We start from the raw sequence: 12,081 nt of genomic DNA on the forward strand, positions 1-12,081 counted from the left end.
GGGGTTTGCTGTTGTTACAGAATCCGCAACAAGCAATGAAAGAGCAATAAAACCTGTCTGATCATTTTTTTACATATTTGGCCAACATTAAGATAAAGAGTAACCAACCTTATACATCCAACACATATACATCCAACACATAACACACATTACATAACAAAATATAAACACTTCTGCTTCTGAAAATAAATATAACGTGGTCTAGGTCATCGTCTCCTATGAGCATCTTGGTCCAAATAAATGTTAAGATTTTACCATTAGCTACCCTGGTACTGTCTACCTTCCAATGAGGCCTTTACCCAAATGGAAGTAGATATCAATGCAATTAAAACTGCATTCAATGTTGCATTCAGTCAGAAAAGCCATTAGCTGATAGATAATTCAATATGAATTCATTATTATAACCTAATAATACTAATTATAAAGTCATAATAATAGTAATAGTGCGCTGGGAAGGAGAAAAGAAAATTCATGATTACAAACTTCCATTAATTAAACAAGCTCCTAGTTTAATAAGAACACAGTAGACTTAAGAAAGAAGAGGGATTCGTTCATGACAGCTGGCTTCTTAATCGAATGTCAGAGCAAATCCCATTCTGCTTCCTATTATAGACAGCAAAGTCAAACAGAACAACCTCTCAATATTTGAATCCCAGTCAAAGTCAGGGCGAGTCTATAGTGGCTCATTAATCTATCAACCTTAATTATTCGGGCCATATTATGATTGTCGTCCAACCGCTCTAGTAATTTTATCCCTCTGAGCTCTCAGCTCCAACATAAAAAACATAGTCCTAATAAATTGAACCATTCATGGGGAGTAAAAAAAACAAAATAGCAGGGTTTTTGGAACCTTTATCCTGAGAGCGGACAGACACCCAATCAATATAAAAATCCAAACAGAATAGACTCGTACAATCGACTACTGTTGATAGGTGCGCTCGACCCCACCCGCCTCGAGCCGTTGGTCGGCTGAGGCCCCTGCCCCCTGGGTCCAAAGGGATTTTCCAAGGATGAAAAAGACCCCGGCCGGCCGGCCGCCCCGACAGGCATAGAGACGAGCGCACCCACAAACCCCACTTCCACATAAAAGTAGCATCATACGTTGAACCAAAATAAATCAGATCTATGAATAGTTAAATATAATTCTCATCCACACAAAACATTAACAGTACCAGTCAAAGGTTTGGACACACCTACTCATTCACTAATTTTCTTAATATTAAAAATGTTCTACAATATAGAATAATAATGAAGACATCAAAACTATGAAATAACACATATGGAATCATGTAGCAACCCAAAAAATGTTAAACAAATAAAAATATATTTAACATTTTAGATTCTTCAAAGTAGCCACCATTTACCTTGACAACTTTGCACACTCTTGGCATTCTCTCAACCAGCTTCACCTGGAATGCTTTTCCAATAGTCTTGAAGTTCCCACATATGCTGAGCACTTGTTGGCTGATTTTCTTTCACTCTGCGGTCCAACTCATTAACAAGGCACACCTGTTAATTGAAATGCATTCCAAGTGATTACGTCATGAAGCTGGTTGAGAAAATGGCAAGAGTGTGCAAAGCTAGCACAGACTGGAATATGATCTGGGATTCATCGAATGGCATCAATAAGTGCATCGATGATGTTGTCCCCACAGTGACCGTACGTACATATCCCAACCAGAAGCCATGTATTACAGGCAACATCCGCATCAAACTAAAGGCTAGAGCTGCCGCTTTCAAGGAGTGGGACACTAATCCGGACTCTTATAAGAAATCCAGCAACACCATCAAACAAGCAAAGAGCCAATACAGGATTAAGATTGAATCCTACTACACCAGCTCTGACGCTCGTCAGATGTGGCAGGGCTTGAAATCTATTACAGACAAAAAAGGGAAACCCAGATGCGAGCTGTCCTGTGACGCGAGTTAACAGACGAGCTAATTGCCTTTTACACTCACTTCGAAACAAGCAACACTGAAGCATGCTAGCCTCCCACCTCGACAACAGCCAGTGAAATTGCAGAGCGCCATATTCAAATACAGAAATACTCATTTAAAAATTCAGAAAACATACAAGTATTTTACATAGGTTTAAAGATGAACTTCTTGTGAATCCAACCACCGTGTCAGATTTCAAAAAGGCTTTACGGCGAAAGCATACCTTATGATTATTTGAGAACATTGCCCAGCAGACAAATCATTACAAACAGTAACACAAGTCAGATATAGAGATAAAATTAATCACTTACCTTTGATAATCTTCATATGGTTGCACTCAGAAGATATTAATTTACTCAATAAATGTTTGTTTTGTTCGATAAAGTCTCTTTATATCCAAAAATCTCAGTTTTTTTCTGCGTGTTTTCTTCAGTAATCCACAGGCTCAAACGCAGTCACAACAGGCAGACAACAGGCAGACGAAGATAACCCACCTAAATGATTACATCCCCGTAGTATTCATGTCGGTAGCCATGAAGTGCTTTGAAAGGCTGGTCATGGCTCACATCAACAGCATCCTCCCGGATACCCTGGACCCACTCCAATTCGTATTCCGCCCCAACAGATCCAGAGATGATGCAATCTCAATCGCACTACACAATGCCCTTTCCCATCTGGACAAAAGGAACACCTATGTAAGAATGCTTTTCATTGACTACAGCTCAGTGTTCAACACCATAGTACCCACGAAGCTCACCACTAAGCTAAGGACCCTGGGACTAAACACCTCCCTCTGCAACTGGTTCCTGGACTTCTTGACGGGCCACCCCCAGGTGGTAAGGGTAGGCAACAACCGGTCTGCCCCACTGATCCTCAACACTGGGGCCCCTCAAGTGTGTGTACTTCGTCCCCTCCTGTACTCCCTGTTCACCCACGACTGCGTGGCCCAACACGACTCCAACACCATCATTAAGTTTACTAACGACACAACAGTGGGAGTCCTGATCACCAACAACGATGAGACAGCCTATAGGAAGGAGGTCAGAGAACTGGCAGTGTGGTGCCAGGACAACAACCTCTCCCTCAATGTGAGCAAGACAAAGGAGCTGATCGTGGACTACAGGAAAAGGCGGGCCAAACAGGCCCCCCCCCCATTGACAGGGCTGTAGTGGAGCGGGTTGAGAGTTTCAAGTGTTCACATCACCGACGAACTACCATGGTCCAAACACACCAAGACAGTCGTGAAGAGGGCACAACAAAACATTTTCCCTCTCAGGAGACTGAAAAGATTTGGAAGATCTTCAAAAAGTTCTCCAGCTGCACAATTGAGAGCATCCTAACCGGTTGCATTACCGCCTGGTTTGGCAACTGCTCAGCATCTGACCGTAAGGCGGTACAGAGGGTAATGCGTACGGCCCAGTACATCACTGGGACCAAGATTCCTGCCATCCAGAACCTATATAATAGGCAGTGTCAGAGGAAAGCCCATAAAATTGTCAGAGACTCCAGTCACCCAAGTCATAGACTGTTGTCCCTGCTACCGCAAAGCAAGCGGACCAAAAGGCTCCTTAACAGCTTCTACCCCCAAGCCATTAGACTGCTGAACAATTAATAAAATGGCCACCGGACTATTTACATTGACACCTATACCCCCCATTTGTTTTGTACATTGCTGCTACTACCTGTTTATTATCTATGCATAGTCATTACCTCGACTAACCTGTACCCCTGCACACTGACTTGGTACCGGTACCCCCTGTATATAGCCTCGTTATTGTGTTAATTTTTACTTAAGTTAATTTGGTAAATATGTTCTTAACTCTTCTTGAACTGCACTGTTGGTTAAGGGCTTGTAAGTAAGCATTTCACGGTAAGGTCTATACTTGTTGTATTTGGCGCATGTGATTAATAAAGTTTGATTTGATTAAAGAGGTGGTTGGGTGTTTTAAACAGCCTTTCTGAATCTCATACTTCCCATTCCTACTTTAAAAGAATCTCAAATATAAAATCTATTTTGATTTGTTTAACCCTTTTTTGTTTACTACAAGATATGTATGTGTTACTTCATAGTTTTGAAGTCTTACTATTGTACAAATAAAGAAACACCCTTGAATGAGTAGGTGTGTCCAAACTTTTGACTGGTACTGTATATGCAGTTAGCCTGTATCGTCCCGTTTGAATGACATGAAGCATGTGACCAGAATGCAACAGTCACCGTATTTCACCAATAAATCATATCCAGTTGAAGTGCGTAGTCGTACAGCATACTTCACAACATTACATCATGAGTCATGACTGTCATTTCCTTCAGTCTTTAGTGAGTGCTTTATATCCATTTGACTGTAGTGTGTCCGCTCCCTAACATGCATGCCTGCCCCTGCGTCACTGACCGATGCAGAAATAAAAAGGTGTGGGCTATATGTGCCCAAGCATCCCCCGACATGTAGGTCTACTTTAGAGGCAGGTTGATTTAAAACAAATGAGAATAGTAAATATTCTATAGCATGGTGATGGTTCATAGACCAAATGTAATTTGAGTCAATAGAAGGTGGTAGGCTACTTACATATTATGCCAGAGTACATCTTCTGGTGATTCAAATGTCATAAGGTGACACTGACAGGATTGTCTCTTCATCGGTGTAGTTGTGAAGTTTAATGCAGACACACTTCGGTTGGTCTCTTCTCACCTGCCCGGGACCATGGTGCCCTCAGTCAATTTTCATGATGCCCTTTTTCGTCTCCAAGCCAAGCAGAGTTGGTAGCCATGTACCAAAGAATTGGATCGGACTGACCACTTCGGTTCCTTCTCTCAGATTTGAAATGTTAATATTGCCTCTGCGACTTCTGTTCTTAAAATTAGACAACGTTTCCGTCCGTTTTTTCCACCGTTTTCTCCAGTGTTGTAACGCTTACAGTTAGCATGGAGTTCTCAGTGGTGGAAATGCACTTCTCTCCTTCCTCGATTCTCTTCACATTAACATCCAACTTAGTTTCAATTGTAACAAGGGTGGCGGAAAATGTCTTTAATTTCTCGTCAATTATATTGATCAACTTTTCTGTAATCGCTTTGACAGGTTCTGTGTTTGGTGAAGTTACAGCCAGCTCTGCTATACTGTTTGCGGTGGCTTTGTCCTCCCGACACCCTAAAAGATGTCTGTTTTTCTCCTCTCTGGTTAGTGCTTTTGATCGATTCATGAACAATAATCTAGATGTCACATTTAGATGCTGGAATCTCTCGCTAAAACTTGGGTTACACACCAAATAAAGACAAAGTATTTTCATGTTGACCAGCCTTCAGCACGTTGGTCGTGAATCCCATGTACTCTAACTCAGGCGAGCAGAACCTGGAAACTTCCTTAATATTAAAGATTGCGCACCAATTGTTGTTAACAAAGAGACCCCCCCCTGACCTTACCAGACTCTCATTCTGTCAACATGTATATTATCCATGTCCTTGTTCAGTCATGACTCTGAGAAGCATAGTATATTACAATTCTTAATGTCCCATTGATAGGATAGTCTCAAATGGAGTTTGTCTAGTTTATTCTCAAGTGATTGCACATTCGCCAATATAACAGAGAATAGAGGCGATTTATTCCCTCACCACCATATCTCATCAGGGTGCCTGCGCACCGGACTCTATAGCGCCATCTCCTTCTTCGAGTGTCGGGGATTTGGGCTTTGTCCGGAAAAATCTATATGTATTTAGCCTCCGACTCACTGAAGTAGAAGTGTCCCTGTCTTAATCAAGGTTAGTGATGTCTGTTTTCATGTCCAGAAGCTCTTTTTGGTCATAGGAAAGGATGGCAGAAACAATATGTATAAAAAAAGTTAAGATCAGTTAAAACAAATACACAAAATAGCACAATTGTTCATGAGCCCATAAAAACGGCCTCTTTCTCATACAGAAAGATCAAATCCATTGTCATTATCCCAGAGTACATTAGGCTGAAAAATCGAATACATCCTGAGAGTGAGAGGAGGAGACGAGATAAGTCTAAGTTATAGTCACAGTTGTTCTTCTATAAACACACAATGGTGTGATAGAGTACACCTCTCCTAGTTTTGGACAGATGAGTGAAGCTGTAGCTCTCGCTCTCTCTCCCCAGATTAATGAGAGGGCGAGAGGTGAAGGGATGTGGGGGTGGGGGATTCCAAAACAATATTGTTTCCTTCTATGCGTCCGAGGTGTGTGTGTGTGTGCTTACCGCTGGTAGTTATGGTGATTCTGGGGGTGACATCCAGGTCTATGGGGGGTCTGAATGGGTATCCCACCGTCACACACACACCGCAGCTCAGGAGCAGGAGCAGTGCGGGCAGGGTAGTACATACACACACTGCCATCTCCACACACACACCCAGCCAGGGGGAGAGAGCTGCCCTCCTAGTACTCCTCAGAGAGGTGGAAACAACACACTCTCACTCAGGAAAACACACACTCATGCACATGCATTCACATAAACACACACTAGCGAGCTGCCATTCTTCTACTATTCGGAGTAAAGAACTCACACACTCACACCAGCTCAAGCAAAGAAACACAATTGCCCCCACACACACTGCTGGAAGGCAGTCTTCTCTCCTCTCGGCAGACACACACACACATACATATATACTCTCTAGCACATACACGCCAACAGACACTGGAAGTCTCTCTCGCTCTGTGCTGAAGCCTGAACCAGCTGGCTCATCTCCTTGCTGCAGGTTCCATCTATAGAGAAAACACACAAAAACAAGATAACTGTTAGACTTGTCCAATATCATCTACACATACAATACCAGTCAAACATTTGGACACACCTACTCAAGAGTTTTTCTTTATTTGTACTATTTTCTACATTGTTGAATAATAGTGAAGACATCACAACTATGAAATAACACATATGGGATCATGTAGCAACAAAACAAAGTGTTAAATAAATCAAAACATATTTTATATTTGAGATTTTTCAAGTTCCCACATATGCTGAGCACATATTGTCTGCTTTTCCTTCACTCTGCGGTCCAAACCATCTCAATTGGGTTGAGGTCGGGTGAATGTGGAGGCCAGGTCATCTGATGCAGCACTCCATCACTCTCCTTCTTGGTCAAATAGCCCTTAAACAGCCTAGAGGTGTGTTGGGTCATTGTCCTGTTGAAAACCAAATAATAGTCCCAATAAGCGCAAACCAGACGAGATGTCGTATCGCCGCAGAATGCTGTGGTAGCCATGCTGGCTAAGTGTGCCTTGAATTCTAAATAAATCACAGGCAGTGTCACCAGCAAATCAGCCCCCTACCATCATCACACCTCCTCCTCCATGCTTCACCGTGGGAACCACACATGCGAAGATCATCCGTTCACCTACTCTGCGTCTCACAAAGACATGGCAGTTGGAACCAAAAAGCTCATCAGACCAAAGGACAGATTTCCACTAGTCTAATGTCCACTGCTCCTGTATCTAGGCCAAAGCAAGTCTCTTCCTCTATCGGTGTCTTTTAGTCGTGCTTTCTTTGCACCAATTCCACCACGAAGGCCTGATTCACACAGTATCCTCTGAACAGTTAATGTTGAGATGTGTCTGTTACTTAAACTCTGAAGCATTTATTTGGGCTGCAAACTGAGGTGCAACTAACTCTAAATCACTTATCCTCTGCAGCAGAGTCCACTCTGGGTTTTCCTTTCCTGTGGCGGTCCTCATGAGAGCCAGTTTCATCATAGCGCTTGATGGTTTTTGCGACTGCACTTGAAGTTTTCAAAGTTCTTGAAATGTTCCAGATTGACTGACCGTCATATCTTAAAGTAATAATAGACTGTCGTTTCTCTTTTCTTATTTGAGCTGTTCTTGCCTTTACATGGACTTGGTCTTTTACCAAATAGGGCTATTATCTGTATACCACCACTACCTTGTCACAACACAACTGATTGGCTCAAACGCATTAAGAAGGACAGAAATTACACAAACTAACATTTAACAAGGCACATCTGTTAATTGAAATTCATTCCAGATGACTACCTCATGAAGCTGGTTGAGAAAATGGCAAGTGTGCAAAGCTGTCATCAAGGCAAAGGCTGGCTACTTTGAAGAATCTCAAATATAAAATAGATTCATTTGTTTAACACTTTTTTGGTGACTACATGATTCCACATGTGTTATTTAATAGTTTTGATATCTTCACTATTATTCTACAATGTAGAAAATAGTAAAAAATAAAGAAAAACCCTTGCATGAGGAGGTCTGTCCAAACTTTTAACTGGTACTGTAAGTCTGATCTATGTTACATTTATTTTATAACTCCAAAGGACAGAATATCACTAAGACATTTAAATATTCTGCAATCATTATCATAACCACAGCAATCATTACTATTCCATATGACTGTATCAATTGCATGTGTATTCGTCAACCCATCACTGTGTAATATGTATAATAAACCAAGTAAACACTTATAGATAAGATAGCGATGGAATGCAATCGAAATCCAGAAGCATGAAATTAGTGTGAGTGTTAAAGCACTAAAATCCACAGAGAAAAGGAGAGAATATAACGTTCACATTGGTTGATGAGGCGGAGGAACGACAGCTATCTACAAGTGTTTCTACAGGCTGCAGAGGAATGAGAGGGGGACAGAAGGGCAGAGGGACAGAAGGGCAGAGAGACAAAGGGAGAGAAGTTTCTGTTGTGTGGAGAGAAAGAACCTAGAGAGTCAGAGAGAGAGGACAGAAAGAGAGAGTAATATAATGATCCTGCTGCCCACTATAGTATAAGGGGAGATAGCTTACAGACTGATAGAGTAAGAGAAGAGAGGAAAGATAGAAAAGTAGTTTGATGGGTGCAGTATAACATAGAGCAAGTCTCTAGCTTCCCCTTTAGCTCTCTTCAGTTCTATGGCTTTAGGTCATAAGGAATCACATGCTGTAAAAACACTCGTAGCCCTCCTGTGGAGCAAGGCTCACCCTGTTTCATCTGATTTAGCAGGGTGCTTATCTTTTCCTATTTCTGTGTCTCTTGCTGTCTCTGGGCGATTCTATGCCAGTGTGGGCTGAAAATATTTTCGGTATCTCAGATCGTTCTGGCAATTTTTATTTTTTTAATCAGAAAAAAAATCATGATGAAAGTGGCCCTTTTTAGACCTATACATGCCTCCTGTAAGAGCCTATGAGCCAAGAACCGTAAATGATACAGACCAGGGCCCAGCTTCCCAAAAGCATCTTAAGGCTAAGTTAATCGTGATAACCATTGAGCTCAATAGTTCTAATGATGAACTTCGCCTTAAGACACTTTTGTGAAACTGGGCCCAGGGCTCTAAAGTGCGACAAAACGTTTTGTTGTGCGACATAGAATTTTATTTTGGGAGAAATGTGCGACCTATGAAAATAACCTCCCGGATAATAATTGTTCTAATGATAAGGCTTCACTGTACTGTTGTTTCCAAGTTCCCTAGAGAAACAATCTAGTGAAGAATCATTAGAGTCACAATTGCACCATTACTACAGCGAAAATAGCCTGCTTCTAGACCAACCAGATCAAAAGATCGGACACATATTACGGCACAATTATTTTTCTTCCTATAAAGGATTGCCGGGATGGCATTTTACATTCATAAACCATGTTGTGGGCCTTCTAAAACTACTTGCATGGTGACGTTGTTAACCATTTGTTTAGTCTTTGTTTAGTCATGTTACCTCATTGCATAGCTAACAATCTGGTAACTTCCCCAGTGGATTTGGGGGGAGAGAAAGAAAGGAAACCATGATAGCTTCTTCATGAGATCAATGGTCCTAGCAATGAATGAATGACAGGTTTCTTGCATGTTGTCATCACAAACTTGACTTTTTTTAAAGAAACAGTGTAGAATCTTTTATGTAATGCATTTCAATAAGAAAAATAGTTATTTTACACAATGTAGGAACCTAATATTCCACAAAGGACTTTGTAATTTCAATGGCAGGTATTTGTAGCAACATTTGAACTTTTATAATAAACTAACGTATTTACAGTTCTACATTTTATATTCTAGCACGTGCTTCAAAAGTAGTTTGAATTCATGTATGTGGAAGGACCACCAGAGGGCAGGCTGGGCTCACGGATAGTAGCCCAACAAGGCATGGGAGACAAGGTAACCAGAGGCAACCTGTTAAGACTATGGGTTCCCCTACAGGAACTCCACCCCCCCGTTCAGCTGAAACGGTGCACAGGGAATGCAAAAATATTCTTAGAAATATTTAACCTCCACATATTAACAAGTCCAATACCTCAAATGAAAGATAAACACCTTGTTCATCTACCCAGCGTGTCAGATTTTTAAAATGTTTTACGGCGAAAACATAGCACATATTTATGTTAGACCACCACCAAAACAAAGACAAAAGGCAGCCATTTTGTACCACAAATGATAAAATGACAAAAAGCAGGATTTTTAAAAAAATCATTCACTAACCTCTTGAAAATCTTCATCAGATGACATGTTACAGAGTACATTTATGTTTTGTTCGATAATATGCATTTTATATCCATAAATCTCGGTTTACATTAACGCCATGTTCAGAAAATTCTCAAAAATGTCCGGAGGAATTATAGAAAGCTACGCCAGATAACAGAAATACTCATCATAAACTTTGACTAAAGGTACATGTTCTACATATAATTAAAAAGATACACTGGTTCTTAAAACCTCTTAAGCCGACCCCCTACTTTTTCGAACATTCTGTTAAAAATCGCGCAACATTTTGGCGTCCTGCTACTCATGCCAGGAATATAGTATATGCATATGATTAGTATGTGTGTATAGAAAACACTCTAACGTTTCTAAAACTGGTTAAATCACGGCTGTGACTATAACAGAACGTCTGTTTCATCGAAAAGCGCAGGAAAATCTGATCACTGGAAATGGAAAAAAATATCCATGCGCCACTTCAACCCATTGTTAAAGGTGAACCGTATTAAATGAGGCCGAGGTTGCAGTACCTACTGCTTCCACAGGATGTATAGAGTCTTCTCATTTGATTCTGATTTGATTCTTGGTAGAACTGACCAAAGGGAACCGATTCCCTCCGACCACCATCTTGATGCATTGGCTCTGTGTTTTTCCGGACATTTTTTCCAGACGACCAGCTATCGAATTTACATCGCCTCCTGATGATTTTTATAGCTTATTAACGTGTACTAATACCTAAAGTTGCATTAGAAAGGTATTTCGAAGTGTTTTGTGAAAGTTTATCGTCGACTTTTTAACTTTTAAAAATGACGTTACGTTATGAAACGCTATTTTTTCCGTTTATCACACAGTCTTCATAGATCGATATCTAGGCTATATATGGACCGATTTAATCGAAAAAAAGACCCAGTATTGATTATGGGACATCAAGGAGTGCCAACAAAGAAGATGGTCAAAGGTAATGAATGTTTTATATTTTATTGTGCGGTTTGTGTAGCGCCGACTATGCTAATTATTTTGTTTACATCCCCTACGGGTCTTTTGGGGTGTTACATGCTATCAGATAATAGCTTCTCATGCTTTCGCCGAAAAGCATTTTAAAAATCTGACTTGGTGCCTGGATTCACAACGAGTGTAGCTTTAATTCAATACCAAGCATGTGTATTTTAATGAACGTTTGCGTTTTAACTAATACTATTAGCGTTTAGCGTAGCGCATTTGCATTTCCAGAGGTCTAGTTGGGACGTCTGCGTCTCAAGTAGGATCAAGAGGTTAATGCAATCGCTGTGTCACATTTTTTTTTACGTTACGGAAAAAGCTTACCATGCAATAATCTGAGACGGTGCTCAGACGTAACAATATTTCTCCGCTATGTTGGAGTCAACAGAAATACAAAATTACAACATAAATATTCCCTTACCTTTGATGGTCTTCGATCAGAATGTACTGCAAGGAGTCCTATTTCAACAATAAATCGTTTTGTTTCATAATGTTCAATTCTAGTGTCCATGTAGCAGCACCTGCTACAACTTTCAGCTCAAATGCCCAAAAAATAACTTCTGGTCCAGGATAATTTTGCATCAAAACTTCCAAATTACATATTACAGGTCAACGAAACTGGTCAAACTAAGTACAGAATCAATCTTCAGGATGTTATAAACGTACAAAACGAATGGCATTCCAACCGGACAATCCTAGTTCATCTGGGGCTGACTGGAACAGACAA

At 40.8% G+C, this 12,081-nt stretch overlaps 1 protein-coding gene across 1 annotated transcript in view; it reads right to left on the minus strand.

Moving 5' to 3' along the window:
* The window catches only part of LOC112256491 (semaphorin-4G), a 45,852-nt gene that overhangs the window by 21,603 nt on the left and 12,168 nt on the right, over positions 1 to 12,081 (minus strand). Inside the window, exon 2 of the mRNA XM_024429800.2 lies at positions 6,147 to 6,649. Within this exon, the coding sequence (XP_024285568.2) occupies positions 6,147 to 6,282 (136 nt within the window). The 5' untranslated portion in view covers positions 6,283 to 6,649. The remainder of the gene's footprint in view (positions 1 to 6,146; positions 6,650 to 12,081) is intronic.

The sequence above is a fragment of the Oncorhynchus tshawytscha genome, linkage group LG01 (genome assembly GCF_018296145.1).
Source record: "Oncorhynchus tshawytscha isolate Ot180627B linkage group LG01, Otsh_v2.0, whole genome shotgun sequence".
Lineage (NCBI taxonomy): Eukaryota > Metazoa > Chordata > Actinopteri > Salmoniformes > Salmonidae > Oncorhynchus > Oncorhynchus tshawytscha.